This window comes from Vidua chalybeata, chromosome 3 (assembly GCF_026979565.1).
Source record: "Vidua chalybeata isolate OUT-0048 chromosome 3, bVidCha1 merged haplotype, whole genome shotgun sequence".
Lineage (NCBI taxonomy): Eukaryota > Metazoa > Chordata > Aves > Passeriformes > Viduidae > Vidua > Vidua chalybeata.
This window is the reverse complement of record NC_071532.1, coordinates 69,231,784-69,249,460: the sequence shown is the minus strand read 5'-3', so window position 1 is coordinate 69,249,460 and position 17,677 is coordinate 69,231,784. Positions and strand designations below refer to the sequence as shown.

The window sequence follows — 17,677 nt, the reverse complement described above, 5'->3', positions numbered from 1 at the left end:
TGTAGGCTTTGAGATTAGTATTTTTCTTGATCAGACTGTACTACAGGTAACATGGAACTGACAGCATAATCTTGAACATAGTGATTATGTTCAATACAAAAAATATATGCAGTTTTTCATTTCACTTAAATCAGTTTTTACTATTCTAAGATGTAAGAAGCACATTTTTTTCCTCTGGGGATTTACAGTTTCTGTTAGTGTTTTGATTACTTGTGAATAATTTGGTAAAAAACCCCAGTGGTGTGCAGCATCTAGGTTGGATTTGGCTTTTGACTGATTCCTAATAGCTGAAGTTACTGTATACAACAAAAACATTTGTAATGCTGTCAGACAGGAACAATCTCTCTTCTGCAACTTGACTCAAATTTGTTATGTGTATAGCTCCGTGAAGTTCACTAGATGTAAATACAGATTAATTATTTAAAAAGTAATAGGAATGAATGAGCTTCCAAACATGTAGTGTTTAATTATTTAAAACCTGTAATGGAATTTCAACCCTCATGCATACCTCAGATCTCTCGCTGTGCTTGGACAAGTGCCTGAGGTTAACTGGCATGTCCCCACCTCTTAGTCACATCCCCTCCTATAGCACAGGGTGATAAATGTGCCTGGTACGTGTGAAGATCAGCCAATATTCTCAGTCATGTCTAATGGTAAATACCCTGTATTAAACTCCATCTTCCTTTCCTTTCCCTGCTACTGTGGTGCACCCTGCAATAAGCCACTCCATATACCATTCCATGTAACAGCATGTGTACAGGTGCACAGTTGTAATGAGCCACAGAGCAACAAATCCTAAAGTCAGAGTGTGAGCAAAGCCCCACTTGATTTCTGATCCCAAAGGGTAGAAAGATCCCCGCAGGGATGCTGCACTTTGGTTGTTTGATGGTGGTGGATCAAGGCACTGGCTCTGTGTGACTGTACTGGACGTTGTACACACATGTGAGAGGACCTGATTCCGATTTCAAAACCCTCCTGCTCCAAGTAGGTTAGTCAGATCTGGGGAAGCCTTCTCCCAGTTGTAAAAGGAGAATCAAAGATACATACTGGAAATGAAGAACACAGACGCCTCCCAGCTTTAGAGACTTGCTTGGTGTCCCTTCAGTCCTTTGACAGTGGATGGCCAGAGAGTTCTGCTGGGACCAGTTCAGAGCCTGAGTTAGGTTCCTGCTGTGATCCACCCTCCTGAGAGTCCTACGTCTATTCACAGACCCAAGCTAGGCAATCAAAGTTAATATCTAAAATTCTGCTATTTACATTATTTCACTGCCTGCCCTTTTCCTTGTCCAAAGTTACTCAGCAGTTTTTTCTTTGCAGAGAATGACTAATGCCAACCTGGCAAGTCCTATCTCAATGCTCTAGCTATGTAACCTTCCTTCTCTTACTGCTCAAAGTCACTGGATGAGGAGCACTTGACCCAGGATAGGTGTTAAAATAAATGTAAAGGAAAGCTCTTTAAAGAAAACAAACACTTGAGTTGCATTGAACAAATGCACAGTTAGGAGTCTTTGTATGTGATGGCTGCAGGTCTTCATTTGCCAGCCAGGTCTCAGCTGGTCCGATGGAGAATATTTCGAGTGGTGTTCTATCCTGTGAAATTGTTGTCAGAAGTGGTTTTGTGGGAAGACTAGAGGAGGAAAAAGGCTGGAGAAAGCAAGACAGACTGGGTCCTCTTTGAGGAGGAATCTAAAGAGCAAATCATTCTTGAGAGCTTTGCAGAGTGATGGTTTAAATATGTTGATTTCTTTTGTCCTAGTATGCTGCTTCCACATAGCTGCTTTGTCATGCATGTCATGCAAAGAGAAAATCATCTGCATGGTCTTGTAAGTATGAAAGGCTTTGGCATGATGCATTTACATAATAGAATCTGTGCAGTCGCAGTGTGCATCGTGCACCCAGGCAAGGAAGGAGTGCCATCTACAGTAACACAATGCATTGCTAAAGGGTCCTCTGTGATTGTGTTCTTTACTGAACCGTTCATCTGATGCCTTCTGCTGTAATGTACCCTCCTTGGTGAGAAATTAATCCTTTGTGCCAAATTCAACTCTCAGTTACATGATTCAAATTGAAAATCAACACTAGCTTCAGTGGAGTTAGCCCAGATTGATCCCAAGATTACTAAGAATAGATTTGATTTATGTAAATAGCTTAGTGTCAGGTACGTTCTAGTGCCAAACACTTTCCAAACAGAAGGATAAGTAAGACCTTTTCATTGGAATAGGAAGGATCATTTTTTCACTTTGATACCTTACTTAGAAAGAAAGAGGTATCAATCAGCAAGGAAGAAGACACATTCTGCATTTCTTGAGAACCAGCAAATGTTTTGGGCCTGAGAAAAGCATCACAGTGGTCAAGCAGGGAGTGTGAAGGGCTGGCCCTCCCTCCCTCAGGTGTTGCACATAAGTAAAGCTGGTTGCTGCCCATCACCCTCACAGCTGTTGGCTCCTGTCAAAGGAAGCCTGGCTTCTTTGCAGGAATGTTCTTAGTAAAACAAGAGAGGCATTAGCAGAAGAAGACGACAAGGAAGTTTTCACACACATTAGTTCACCATATGTTTGGCTCTAGGCTGTAGTTTCAGACCTTTGTAACTCCTCATTTATTATTTTCAAGGTTAAAATTCTGAAAAAACATGGTTTCAGATAGCTAGGGACCATAATATTCATGGTAAATCCTACCTACCAGAAACAGAGTAATCTTTTTATTCTCCTCTCCTCTCCTCTCCTCTCCTCTCCTCTCCTCTCCTCTCCTCTCCTCTCCTCTCCTCTTTCCTCTTTCCTCTTTCCTCTTTCCTCTTTCCTCTTTCCTCTTTCCTCTTTCCTCTTTCCTCTTTCCTCTTTCCTCTTTCCTCTTTCCTCTTTTCCCTGTTTGAGGGATGTGCAGACTGTTACAATCCCCATCTCTTCTATTCCCTGGCCATTATTTCAGTCTTCCTTGCTCTCTATGGGAGTGACCAAGAGTAATACCAACAGTTGCTCAGAATAAGCTTCTCTCCACTGGTGATTTTGTGCTAATTAGGAGGGGGAAGGGGAGCTGGGTCTGTACCAATGGGCTCTGGGTTTCAGCCAGGATCAGTGCCTTGCAGCAAGAGAAAGTAGAGGACTCAGAATGTTTCCTCTGTGTGCAGCAGAGCAATTTCCCTTACTTGGCTTCGTCTTCTCCAGCTCCCAACTCCAGAGGAAATGGGAAAATGAATTCCACTCTCAGTGCCCAATCTGCAAGAGATGTGACATGTCTCAGTCCTGGGCTGAAACTGATGTGACACATGTTTCCCTGATGCAGGCAGGTTTTGGATCTGGCCCAGGGCTGTTCTAATCAAATGTGGTTTCCAGAGAGAGGGCTGCTTTTCAAACTGAGCATACTCTGGGACGCAGGGTGGTGTGTACCATTACCAGCAGCGAAACCAGCAGTTCTCAAAGTGTGAATCACACGCATTCAAATCTCAAACACTTTTGACTCCCTTCAGAGTTCTGTAGCCTAAACCCAGCAACACCTCTCTTGGGAAGTTTTGTGGGTTTTTTTCATCCATTTTTACTAAGGGTCAAGTCAATCTTCCCCTAATCAAGTCAATATTTCCCTGTTGTTATCTTTTCAAGTTAGTGGTTGATGCAGTCCCTCTATGATTTTTGTATGTTTGAGAAAGGTGGGGAAACATGTAGGGATCTGTGTCAGGTAGACTGTGAGACCCAGCCAGTTCTGCTGCAGCCTGTGCTACAGTTATGTATGTGTTACAGCACCTACTACAGGGTCCTGGCCTCTAAAAATTATTGCAAGAGAAACATTACCATGTAATAATGAAAACTGAAGATCCCTGAGCTATGTAGATAGAGGGAAAACAAACACATACACAGACACACACACATATATATATGTATATATATATTTCAAAGCACCCAGAGACTTGAATTCTGTAAGCTTCTTGCCTGTACAAGCGTAAATCGGAAGAAACAGCCCACCAGTCTGAGAGAGTTATGCCACTGTAAAATGGCAATGGTGTGAGGGAGAAATTGGACTTGGAACCCTTCATTACAAATAAGGGGTAATAAATAAAGATTTCCCGAGGTTTCAGATTGCACTCCTGCCTCCTATTCTATGGAATAATGAAATTTCAAATCTGGATTACAGTACTGTTCTCTAGATCCAGTAATATTACATTTAACTCTGAGTGATTTAATGACTGTTCAGGGGTGATTTTGGTTTCAGGTGAAGTAGTATTGGCCCCCAGCAATGCCTTAGGCTAAAAGCATCATATGTTAGCAAAAAACATTAACCTGCCCCTCAAACCTCTTCATTATTGCACTTATAGTTCTGTCAACCAATCTATGAGCTACTGGAGTATTAACAGAGGGGGTTTTATTGTTATTTTTATATTTTATTTAATATAAAAAAGAAAATATACTGGGAAAAAATACATGCAAGATATTACCAGATATAAATTCTAGCCAGATGGGTAATTTTCCACCTCACAATGTCTGCCATATTATGAGAATAAAGTTTTGATCAGAAAACAAGATGAGTTAACATGTTTATTCAGATACTGAATTAAAAAGTGAATTAATTAGAGAAGTAAATATTCATCTGGCTTCTGAAGTCATCTGCAGACTTGGTTACATGAGATTCCTAAGGGTGCAGATTTCTCATTTGGAAAGATTTTGGTCAATCATTGAGATACTGATTGAGTGTAGTAAAGTGCCCCTTTCATTTTTACCCTTAAGCTTTTCTTTGCTTAACAGCATCTATATTTCTCAAAAGAAGTTGATAGAAGAATTTGTAGTGTCAGTTGCTCCCTTTCTTTTCCCAGTTGCTGGGGCTGGATGCAGGGAATGCTGCAATGCCTAGTGCATACAGGCTCTCTTTCTCACTGCATTTGTTGGCAACTGCTCTGCAGAAGAAACCTTCTGAGGCTGATGTTTAGTCCAGTTCTCAAAAGGAGCAGCCCCTGTGTAGGAGTGAGGAGTTCCTGGCATGACAGAAGTGCCAGCCCTGTTGTCAGCCTGGGCACTGGTGGGACTCTGCAGCTTGGCTGTCTCAAGGATGGAGAAGCTGCTCTGCTGCCTCCTGTAGCTGAAAATGCGGGAATGTAGACTATACAGAAAGTTCTCCAAGGTCATGGAGGTGAATGTCCTCCTGAGGAAAGAAATGCATTTCCTCTCTCTGAGGAAGAGAAAGGAGGGTATTTCCTAGTGCAACCTTCCCCAGCTGCCCCGAAGAGACACCAGGGCCTGGACACTCTGAGGAAGTATTTCTAAGCCCCAGAAATGTTTTTCCAGATGCTAGCTCTGATTTCTTTCTTACTGCTTCCTGAATATTCAAAGCCAACATTTCTTGTCCTGTTCTCAAGGTGTTTGCAATGCTTCCCCACTGCTGATATTTTGCACAGCTCTAGTGACAGCAGTTTGATGAAGTTCATTTGTATCATCTTTAGGAAGAAGTGAAGCTCCTGCTGGGGTGCTAACAGCTTAAGGATCATAAAGCAAAACTTCCTGTTGTGGAAAGGCACAGGCTGGAGTTCACCAAGACTCCCGGCTTCACCTACTTGATGTAGTTCTTGTTTCTGGCTGCTGAGTTGTTTCCCACCATCATCTCAGGAGCAGGGGAATTTGGGAATGAACATCATGAGAAGTGTTGGCCTGGAAATCAAGTGTTGAGCATCAAGTCCAATACTTACATAATCCAAATTAAACTTCTTGACTGACCAGCAGATGTTTGCACCATTGCTCTGCCAAGCTGGCTTCTCATGCTGCCACCCATGAGCTTAGGGCCATGAAGAGCATGGTGGAGACACTCAGTTGACTCCACAGATCCCTCAAATTATGCTCACAAGGAAGATGGCTACAGACACAGTTGCATGGTCTCCTGTCAGACTAGATTAAGTCTGGAGGAGCAACTGTTTCTTGACCTTTCTGTGTGATGAGGCTTGATGAGAGTTCAGGATCTGAGTGTAGGACTTAATGGCTTGAACTGTGGTTTGCTGTGCCCCACAGACTCTTGCATGCTCAAAGGCCAATGCACTTGGTGTGGGATGAGGTTTCCAAGTATGGGAAGCCCATGGCATGCCCTTTTGAAAAGGGCATTCAGACTGAGGTGTTCTTTAGATGTTTCTGAAATGTGAGTCTTGGTGAGACAGACTGTCTGACCTATTGAGGGCATTAAACCCCCAGCTCTCTCTCCTGTTCTTACCCTCCATTTATCTTATGCATCACATTCATTTTATTTAGGACTTCGGTCACTGCTGCAGTGGTGGACTTAGCCAGTATTGAAACAGCCATGCAGACATGCCCTTTAATCCACTCTTGTATAGTACCCCTGTAAAAACCTTACATTAAAGATTTTAGATTTAAATGCTGCTATTGTCCCATTCTATGTTATTTTAGCCAGGAACGTTTCTGGGGAGAAGAACTTCCCTCTTGGCAAGCCCCACCTCACACTACATTCATTTTCCCTAAAGTTTGGCCCACCATATTTTGGTCTTCACCAGTGGTTTTAGATCCAAAGTTCCTTCTGTGGTTTCAAAGCCTCAGACTGAAGGTGAAAACACAGAGCTCAGCTGTTTATATACAAAATCAAATATGTAGGCACTCTGATGAAATAAGACCCAACCTGGATTTCCACTGGGTATTAGCATAACTCACATTCATTCTTTTTGACTGGGAACATTAAAAAGCCCCCCAACACAAAGCAGCCCAAGGGCTTTGAAAAGCCCTATGTTTTAAATACCACAGATGACAACTGCAATGATTCAAAAAAGTGAATCAATTTATCATTAGCCATTAATTACCAAATAACTCTATTTTCTCCTTATGCTTCATGTAGCTTAGACTTTTGCATAATTAGGATGAAAAATGGAGACAGAGTGAGTCCTGCATTTAAATGACATAAAATCAGTATTCACTCAGAAAACTGGTAAAGATTTTTGAAAGGACAAGACGTTTAGCAGGATAACATCAGGGAAAGAGCAAACAATCAGGCAGGCAAGCTTTGGTATCTTTTTAACAGAGAGAAACTTGTCACAGGACAGTTTTAAGTTGTAGGCAACTGCAGTGTTCTGTTTTGTCAACTGTTTTTACACAAAGCTCCAAACATTGTAAAAATCTGTTTTCCTTCACACCTAGCATCGCTATGAGCTATATTGTAACCACATTCACAGTGTGTTAGAGCCTGCCTCGGGGTTCCTTCGCAGCAGGTTTCAGCTGGAATGATTCTTTTTGTTTTTTATAATAATCACTCCATTCAAATGGAACAATCAGTATAAAAAAATTATCACAAGCCATCTTGGATAGAAAAATCTTGCCACAATAAACATGCTGAATGTTTTACAATAAGACATCAAAAATGGTGATCGAGGCTGGAAAACTGCATAGAGCCACACTTAGGATTATGCCTGTTACAGTATTGCTTGACATTTGGTAGTGAAAGAGCATCAATTCCCAGTCATGACAGCTGAGGCAGGGACTTAGTCATAGTTGTCTTCAAAGCAGACACTGTGAACTGCCCTCCCCCTTCAGGGACAGTCTGTGTGCCTGCCGGGGACCCCCAGACAAAGCCCCCAGCCCCATGGGCCAGCACATGGTGGCTGCAGTGCTGGACATGCAGACCCTGCACACTCTGCCCAGGCACTGGCTGTGCCCCAGGCTGCCTGGTCCTTCTCAGGAGGAAGCCTGAGCATGGGTGTTTTGGAGGAGGATCAAGCAGAGAAATGTGGGGCACACCGGTGAGCGACAGCAGCTTCTGGCAAGGCTGCACCCACTCTGTCTCTTGGTGCTGGGTGCTGGCAGCTGAATACCTTTTGTGATAACTCAATTAGCTGTGAAAAAAGCACAACAGCATTAGGATATTATGCTGATTATTGCTTACCTCTCAAAGGAGTTTGTCATTTTCCATCATCTCTGGGTGGAACACATTACCCCTCTCTTCTTCATTCTGACTCCATTCTTCTGAGCATGGTTGTGTCCTTCTGCAAATCTTCACCTGCCCACCTTCTCAACTGGCATGGCAGTGTGCCTACCTTGCTCTTTTTCCATATTTGTCTTTTTCTGAGTCAGGAAATGCTAAAAGGGAACTTTAATGCCTTGGAACAACCTGTGTGTCAAACAAATCAGTGTGTGTGCCAAGAACTGAGCAATGCCCTCAGAGCCCTCAGGGCTTTGGCTCCTGAGGGGGTGTTCCACAGCAGGTTACCCTCAGAAGGTGAGCAGAAGAGGAGGTGAAGATTGATACAGACCAAAACTGATGTTTGCAGGAGGTCTCAGTCTGACCCAGAGCTCCACTGGGGCCACAGCTTCTCTGTGCTCACAAGTGTTGAAAACATTAACGCTTGAGGTACAGCTCTTGCACCAAAGTTTCTCTGTTCTTAATCAGGCAAAAGACTGCAGAAATAGGGCCATTTGCAGGATTAGCATTGCAGGTGGGATCTCTGAGGGGATTACCTTTTAGGTGACCTGCTCTGAAGAGAAGCCTTGTTGATGGATAAATGGAGAAAAGAAGGGAGGCTGCAGATAGCCACATTTCCCAATAAGTTTGGGGAGCTGACAAGGACAGCAGAGAGAGGTTTCACACTCCTTTAGAGACAGTTAGGTATAGTCCTGCAGGACATACAGATGTAGGTTTCTTTCCTCCTAACTGACTGAATTTTCCCCTAGTGTCCTGCCGGGAGTGCTCCCAGCCTTCTGAGGGGGCCTGGGTCTCAAGGTGCCTGCTGCAGCCACTGCTGTGTGTTCTGCAGAGGGTGTGACTGAGCTGTGTGTTAGAACACTAGCTGTGACTCGTTTGGCTGTATACTAGAAACCTCTGTATTTGTGTTTCTAGCCACTTCCTAATTTCTAGATTTTTTCTGTATCCAATGTTTGGCTGGTAGGAGGGTGTGCAGGGGAGAGGCATTGTGTCCTCACCTTGTGGCTTTTGGGATGGAGTGGCAGCCTCTGCCTCCATGCCTTGCACATCCTGCCTGGGTGACAGTACTGGAAACTTCAGGGAACTTCCAAGACCCGTGCAGGACCAGTCTGGGCTAAAAGGAAAGGCAACCAGGGCCAGGACAGGATATAGGAAATGTGCAGTGGTGTTTGTGAAGTCAGAACATATGCCTGAGCGTATATAAAGAGACAGCACTTGGATACCACAGTAAGAAAAGGAAGTAGGAACTACTCAGCAAAGTTGAATACATGGTTTTTATGCCAAGAAGTGAGTCTTTGATAATCTTCAGCATCTGTTCAGCATCTTTGATTAAAGCCTGGTCCTCACATGTGATTCATCCCTCCCTTGTGCAAGATGTTCCCCAGTGGCGTTGTCCTGAGCAAGGAGAGGAGCTTTGTCAGTCACCCTCTGGATCTGGAGAAGCTGAAAGTGGCATGTCTTTGCCTTTGTGACCACTTTCTGTCTTCTTGCTAAGCTTTACCATGGAGCTGATAGTCATACAAAGCTCTGTGTAAGAGGCACAGGGTCTCTTTCATCGCAGAAGTGTTTTTTCCACTGCTACTTGTTCCTGGTTTCTCTAGGGCTGATGTAAATACCTCTACAAACAGGTTTTGCCAAGTGAATTTCTTAATGAAGTAGTGTCTGATACTAGATTATTCTTCAAAGGTTAGTGGTGGACTGCACCAATGTGTGAACTTTGTGCCTGCATTTGACAGCCAATTGATTTAAGTATTAATTACATGGTGCCTAAAGTCCAAGTGTGGCCCTTTTAGGCACAGCAGGATCCTGTGTTGTGCCTGCAAGGCAGTCTCGTAGCCATGTCTGGACTCCCCTTTGGATGTTTCTATCAAAATAAAGATATGGATGCCAACAGGAATGGCTTTATTCCTGCTCTTTGTATTAGAGACATCTGAGCATTACGGGATCCCTCAGTCCTGGCTTCTTCGGTGTTCCCATATCAGGCACGAGTTGTGTTTCTGCTGATGCAGTGTCTTCTGAGTTGTCTCCTGGTGTAGATTGCTGTGTGTTTCACAGGAAAGCAGATAAATGATACCAAGTCATTGAGCTTATAAGTAGCATGCTGGCAACCCGCCACCAAAATATAAATACATTAAATGTACTGAAGGAATGTTCATTCTGTTGTTTAGCCTTGGATATGCCCCAGTTAGGTAAATTTAATCTTCTTGAGGGTTGTTGTGTTGCAGCTGAATGAGATAGGCCATTATCTTAATACTGATCTTTCTGTCATTCAGTATTCATGTTCTAGCATTCATGGTGTGAAGTGTGCTTGCTGCAGAGCAGTCCTAGAGCTGTTTTCCAAAGGAGATGAAGGTGCATAGGGGATCTGTTAGCACCTTGCAAGTTTTGACCCTCTAGGTATTTCTTCTGCAGCTCCTTCCAAAACCCCCATCTGTGCCTCTGCTGCTGTTGAGGTTGGGACAAAGCTCTTGATGACTCCAGGGTGAGCAGGGGCCAGTGTTAATCAACAGACCCAAAGCGACGGATCGCGTTAAAGATGAGACTCTTCATTGTTTTCCACTGGTGCTGGGTCAGACCCTCCAAATGTGTTCCTACAGCATTAATGCTTGTGACTAATCCCACTGAAACCTAGGGAGCTGCTCCCATGTGTAAGCACTACCAAATCCAGTGTGCAGTGTCAATAAGCACTCTGCAACAGTTTAGCTCTTCTCTTGGTTGTACAACGAAAGGAAGGGATGAGGCAGGAAAAGGGAAGGAAAGGGAACACATGAGCAGAGAAATTCTGAGCTGAATTCTGGTTGTGAAGAGCAGTGATGTTCCGTACAGAATGCAAGTACTTTAAAAAAATAAGACATCAGCTGTGTGTTCTACACATAAGAAAATGTTATTTTATTGAATGGAGAGATATATATGTTTTACCTATCACATCTGAACTAATCAGTGTAGGCTTTTAGAAGAAATCTGTAATTAGTCTGAGCACATCATTAGTTAGATGTAAAATGAATGCTATTGCTCCATTTTATTACCTCTAGTGATATAGCCATTTGTATCATAAATTCATTGACCTCATCTTAAATGATCAATTCTGTAAGACAGACTTGATTCATTAATTCTTAAGTGACATTTTTTTCTCCTCCACTAATTTTCTTGTTGTTGTAGAGACTGTTTTTCTGCCTTTTAGTATGGTATTGTGAGGTGTCATATTACCTGCATATGAATCCCACATTTTTATACCTTTTTTCTTAACTAAGCAGCACAGACTGATTGCTTATGTATGTAAAAAGAATGAGAGAAAAAACAAAAGAAAATTATGAGATACATGAATATAGAAGATGGCCATTTTTCACTGATATTGTAACTTCAACACTTTGAGATATTGCATGAAATCAATGAGATAATTATTGAATATTTGGTCTATGCAGGGTATTCAGAGGAACAAGTTTGCTGCCTTTAATTTTTCTGGCTTTAATTAGTTTTATCTAGTGATAAAATATACAGAAGGGTCTGTGATCAATATGTGAGTGATGCAGAGTTTCTTGTTCCTCAGCAAATTATTGAAAACTGGAGAAATCAGTAGAGAATTTGCAAACAGGATTTCTAAATATTTTACCAAGGAAGAGAAAATATTTGTTTAGCCAGGAGAGACACAGGAGCCCACTGGAGATAAACAAATCAATACAACAATAATACAGTGGAGTGTTTCAGTGAATTTTTCAAATGCTGAGTAATAAAATTAAATTAGTAGAAAAGATGCCACAATTTTTTTGCGGGGCTGTATTTCCCTTTCAGTCCCTTTAATTAAGGTTATGGACGGGGCTCTTCCTAGAAAGATAAGGAGACTCATATTTCTCAGGCACTTCTTTGGCAGCAGGTTTACAAGGTGGTTTACTTCCTTGTCCCAAAGGAAGGGCAAGTCTTCACTGCAGCTGCATCTAGAGTCCTGCTCCATCTCTTTCTGCAGACACCTCTGAGGCCACTCTTCTCCTTGTCTTTCCACTGCAAATAGATGGTGATGGGCCAGGGTGGGCTTCATCCTGCCTCAGCCTGCCTCAGGAGCTGTCTGGGAGCTCCTAGTATCTCTTTGTACAGCTCCTGGGGTACCTGTGGAGACCCTCTGCATCTTTGCCAGCCCTTAGGGCAAGAGCATACTCTGCAAGCAGAAGCAGGAGTGTGGTGGAGTGCATCCTGATTCCATACATGCAAAATAGATAGCATTTTGTGGCTACAGCAGTGAGCTCTTGCTCAGAAATTACTTTAAGGTAAATTCAGCAGCTCCACTGAGTTAAACAGTATCCTATTAACCTCATGGTGTAGACTCACAAATTCCTCTTTTGTCTCCTTTGAAAATAGTGGCAAGCCAGAAAATTTCAGGAGGTTGATTATAGGATGGTTCCATCATATGTGCCGATGTGCCAGGTGGGTGGCAAAACCCACACCCATGCCAAATATACTGGATGGTTCGGTACCACTGCTGTGTGTTTGCAGTATTTGCAGCACAAACTCCAGGGCTGTTTGTGATGGCCACTGAACCTTCCTGTGGGGAGCAGATGGGAGAGCTGATACCTGATAAAATCCAGGAGCTATTGGAAGTGGGATTGTCCCCTCTGCCCTGCTTGCTGCACTCCTGCTTTCCCATCTGCCCCACGCTTGGAGGGGATGCATGCGCCGTGGCAGTGCAGGCATTTATCTCAACAGTTCTGTGTGTTTGACAGCCTTTTTGTGCACCTATTTTAGGGTGTGACACCATCACTGTGTGTTCAATGCAGGGCTAGACTTGTTTGCACCGGGAAATTTCCTTTCTTGCCACAAGGCACCATGCTGGAAATACAGCCTTGCTGATGCCACATGTGCCGAGCAGCGCCAGCAGCCCCTCTGCTTTATCTCATGGAGCACAATGTCTGTATGCCCAAGCTACAAATCTGGGTCCTGCATTCACAAACTTCAGGGCTGACTTAGGGGTTGCTGCTTCTCAAGAGATTATTTAGCTTGATTTAAATGCTGGGATAAAAGAGAGGGAGTGTGTGCACAAGTGTGTGTGAATGGGGAGGGGAGCAGGAAGGAAACAAACAGCGACCTGACAGGAGAGCCAAAAGGTCCAGGAGTTAAATGGGCTAATAGCCATAGCACAGAGTTGTGTGTGTGTCTATACATTAAAGATACATTACTGAAAACTCAAGAATGTTGCCACTGTTTATATTAAAGGAAAGCTGAGAGTTAAATGAGATGGGTAATTAGATGCCCAGCATATGTTGTTTTGAATTGTTTATATGGCCAATAGTTATTAAAATTAATTATCCTTTTAATGCAGTCTTTTCACAATCATAGTCTTCTTTGGGGGTTTTTTTGTGTATTTTTTTCCTTTGTACAAAAGATAGAGTCATTTCAAAACAAGTTAATATGGGCTATTTGGAAAAGGCAGAGCAAACAATACCAGGATATATTATGACATGGTCATAGGCTCAACATGCTGATAGGAAGCACCAAAAATCTCTGTCAGTGGAGTATTTTGAGAACTAATGTAAATGACAAAAATGGAGGGGGTTTGTGTGTGTAAAATTCTGTCAAAAAAGTGAGGCACTGAAAAATCTGACATCTGTTTATCTGTTTATAGCTATGGCAAGATTACTCATATTAATTCTTGTTTAAAATGCCATATGAAGGAAAGGCATTTGTGCAAACAAGAGTCATATTTGAATTGTAGATCATGTCTTCACCATCTGTGAGAGCTGTTGGTGTTGCAAAATTAATGTGTTAATGAAATCACAATAATTTCTCTGAAGTAATGGATTCTGAAGCCTAGAATGACTATTTTTTGAACTTTGGTGTCTAGTGGTTTACAACTGGGAAAACCTTTCACAGCTTAATTAGTTCTGCAGCCTTATTTAAAAAAAAAATTGGCTGTGCCCTTACCACACCAATAGCAACACAAAAAAAGGATTAAATGGAAAGCAGAGAAACAAAACAAAATTGAGCCTGCAATGCAAACTTTTTGCTGTAGTATTTGAAAAGTTGCTAAAAAGGTCCTTGCTTGCCAAGAAGTTTTACTCAAAGCGACTCGTATACAAGAGTGGGCAAACAACTCAGAAAATAATTCCAGCTTGCTGAAACATCACAAATTGGGACTATTCGAACCTTACACAAATATCCTGACTTTTTCCAAGATTCAACTTGGAATGAAGGGCAAAGAATCAATGATGCTTTTTGCTTTGTGATGCCATTTTGAAATATCACACTCTTTCCAACTTTGATACCCTTTGATTATTTGATACCCTTAGTAGAATACTAAATGTTACTGTGTGCTGCAGTTTAGCAGAAAATGGTTTGTGTTCATTTCCAGCAATTTTCTGAGTCCTTTTCCAGTTCTCACAGTCCTTGTGTAGTATGGCATCTCAGATGGCACAGGCGTGCTTAGATTACCACCAAGGAGTAATCACAGCCATACTCATATGGACTTTGCATACTTACATATGCGTGTTATAACAGTTTATGCCAGCTGAGGATTCTTCTCTGTGCTTTGGGTTTAAGACATATAAGGCATCATATAAGGTAGAACTGAGATCATGGGAGCCAGAAAAGGGAGTGGCATTCACTTCATTAATATGTTGGAGGAAAAAAAAAGGTGCAGTTTTCACAAATGTAACTTCTTTTTATCCTGTTAGAAAAATAATGTATTTAGCAACTGAAAAATTACTTTTAAAATAACACTATGAAGAGAAGATTGCTTTTCTTACCTGATTTGATTTTATTACTGTGTTGTAGGTATGTGACTGGTGTAAGCACATAAGACACACAAAAGAGTATCTGGATTTTGGGGACGGGGAAAGAAGGCTTCAGTTCTGCAGTGCAAAATGTCTCAATCAGTACAAAATGGACATTTTCTACAAAGAGACACAGGCCAATCTTCCAGCTGGACTGTGCAGTACATTACATCCTCCAGTCGAAAATAAAGCAGAAGGCACTGGGGTGCAGCTGCTGACTCCAGATTCTTGGAATATACCGCTAGCAGATGCTCGGAGAAAAGCCCCATCCCCAGCGTCTGCAGCTGGCCAAATTCAAGGCCCTGGACCATCAGCGTCTACCACTGCCTCTCCGTCTGACACTGCCAACTGCTCTGTCACTAAAATCCCCACGCCAGTTCCCAAACCTATTCCCATCAGTGAGAATCCAAATATTCCACCAGTTTCTGTCCAGCCACCTGCTAGCATTGTGCCTCCAATTGGTGTCCCTCCTCGCAGTCCTCCCATGGTGATGACAAACCGTGGGCCAGTTCCTCTGCCCATATTCATGGAACAGCAAATTATGCAGCAAATCCGTCCACCATTTATTCGTGGGCCACCTCACCATGCCTCAAATCCTAACAGCCCTCTGTCCAATCCAATGATTCCTGGAATTGGTCCCCCACCAGGTGGTCCCAGAAATATGGGTCCCACCTCCAGCCCCATGCACAGGCCAATGCTTTCCCCCCATATCCATCCCCCCACAACACCTACCATGCCTGGGAATCCTCCTGGCTTGTTGCCGCCTCCCCCTCCCGGAGCTCCTTTGCCCAGCCTTCCCTTCCCCCCTGTCAGCATGATGCCAAATGGTCCTATGCCTATGCCACAGATGATGAACTTTGGATTGCCATCCCTTGCCCCACTGGTGCCACCCCCAACTCTACTAGTGCCATATCCTGTCATTGTCCCTTTGCCCGTTCCCATCCCCATTCCCATCCCCATCCCTCACATCAACGATTCCAAACCCCCCAATGGCTTCTCCAGCAATGGCGAAAGCTTCATTCCGAGTACCTCCAGCGAGACGCCTGGGGCAAAGCCAACCAATAGCTCTTCATCCCCTCGAGAGTCAAAGCAAGGATCATCCAAATCCTCTGACTCATCACCGAGCTGCTCAGGCCAGTCCCTTAATCAAGCGAAAGTGCTTCAGGAGCACAGTAAAAATGAAGTTGTTGATTTGACTGTCAGACCTAGTAGTCCAGTGAACAGTAAATTTGGTTTCCCCAGTGTGCTACAGGGTCCACAGGACGGTGTGATAGACCTAACAGTAGGCCACCGGTCTAGGCTGCACAATGTCATCCACAGGGCTCTACATGCCCAAGTGAAAGTTGAACGTGAACCTAACAGTGTTGTAAATTTGGCTTTTGGTAGCTCAGACAAAAGGAACTGCAGTGACTGCAGGGACAACTGCAGCCCGGTTGACTCAAAAACGTTACCGTGCAGTGACGGAGCTCACTGCTGTCCCGTCTCCTTGGCCTCTGGCACGCCAGGACTGGAAGCTGGCGCAGCGGTGTGCAACGTCATTGTGAATGGCACAAAGAGCACAGAGGGTTCCAAGAACCCGGAGCCGCCCCAGGAGCCAAAAAAGCCCCAGTCCCCGGAGGAGCTGGCGGTGAGCGAGCTGGAGTCCGTTAAGGAGAACAACTGTGCGTCGAACTGCCACCTTGAGGGAGATGCTGGCAAGAAGACTGGGGAGGAGCCCCTGGCTGGGGGAGACAAACAGGACCCAAACCTTAACAATCCAGCAGACGAGGACCATGCATATGCTTTGAGGATGCTGCCCAAGACAGGTTGCGTGATCCAGCCTGTGCCAAAACCAGCAGAAAAGACTGCTATTGCGCCGTGCATTATCTCAACGCCAATGCTCAGCACAGGGCCAGAGGATCTGGAGCCACCATTGAAAAGGAGGTGTCTCCGAATTCGAAATCAGAATAAGTAAAGGTTTGTGTAATCACTACTGCCTTCTGTGTGAATAGAATTCAGTATTTTCAGGTATGAGGTCAAACTCATCTGGATGTGGCCTTTATGAAACAGAAAGATACAAATTCCATTTATGAGCACTTTCAGAAAACTATTGTTTTTTGTGTTGTAGTATTGGTTTTTTGTGCTGTATTGCATCTGTACTTGTCAGTACTCCATTCATCAGCAGCCTCATTACACTTTTGCTCACAGAACATATCATGATGGTTCTGGCTGTGAAGTTATTGTGCTGTGTATGTCAAAGTCAGTGGTTTTCTGCCTAGAATATGGTACAGGTCTGGGCAATCTGCTTACTTATTCCAGCTGAGTTACACAGCAACTCAAGCCTTCACGATGACTGAAATTGCCCTGCAGCATAGCATAGAGCTGGATGACCCAGCAGTTTCCTGCTCAGATCAATGGACTTAGCAAATGGCCACCTCCAACCATCTTACTTTGGTCTGCCTCCAGACTGCACCCTGGTTTTCCACTGAGCTGTTCTCTAGAGACTGAACTCCTCTCCATGAGCTTTCCTTTCTGGTGTATTGGTTCTTAGGGACTGCTGTCTATTTGGGACCTGCCCACTGTAGCTTGTTGCAGCAAAACCTCTGCCTTGAGGCTTTACTGCCTTACCTGAGGTATCTGCCTTTGGTGCAAGTCTCCCACCTTAGAAAAGCAGCTGAGATTTGCCCCAGCCCTGTGCTTGCTATATGTTTGTGGCTCCTGGTAGGGCTGCAAAGCAAGGCAGAGATATGGGTAACTTCACCAACCCCCCATGGCTTGTCCAAGGACAGTGCTCCAGATGCAGAAACCTCTCATCCTTCGTTTCCAATTTCCAGCCTACTGAATCCCTCTGATAGTGTAGCATCTTTGTAAAACTTAATTTACTATGTGTCTGATGCTTGTAAAACTCTTAGTTTACTATGTGTCTGATGCTTCAAACCTGTGAGCGAGAAACTCTCTAACGAATCTTTCCTGTCTGACCATGCAAGAACAGCTCTGGCAGCCACTCTCGTACCACCTAAGCTGGGACAAAAGCCCCTCCACAGCTACACACC

The 17,677-nt window shown here is 43.7% G+C and overlaps 1 protein-coding gene across 1 annotated transcript in view; it reads left to right on the top strand.

Annotated features, from left to right (window-relative positions):
- The window catches only part of SOBP (sine oculis binding protein homolog), a 112,971-nt gene that overhangs the window by 83,924 nt on the left and 11,370 nt on the right, over positions 1-17,677 (top strand). The window contains exon 6 of the mRNA XM_053939253.1: positions 14,647-16,601. Within this exon, the coding sequence (XP_053795228.1) occupies positions 14,647-16,599 (1,953 nt within the window). The 3' untranslated portion in view covers positions 16,600-16,601. The remainder of the gene's footprint in view (positions 1-14,646; positions 16,602-17,677) is intronic.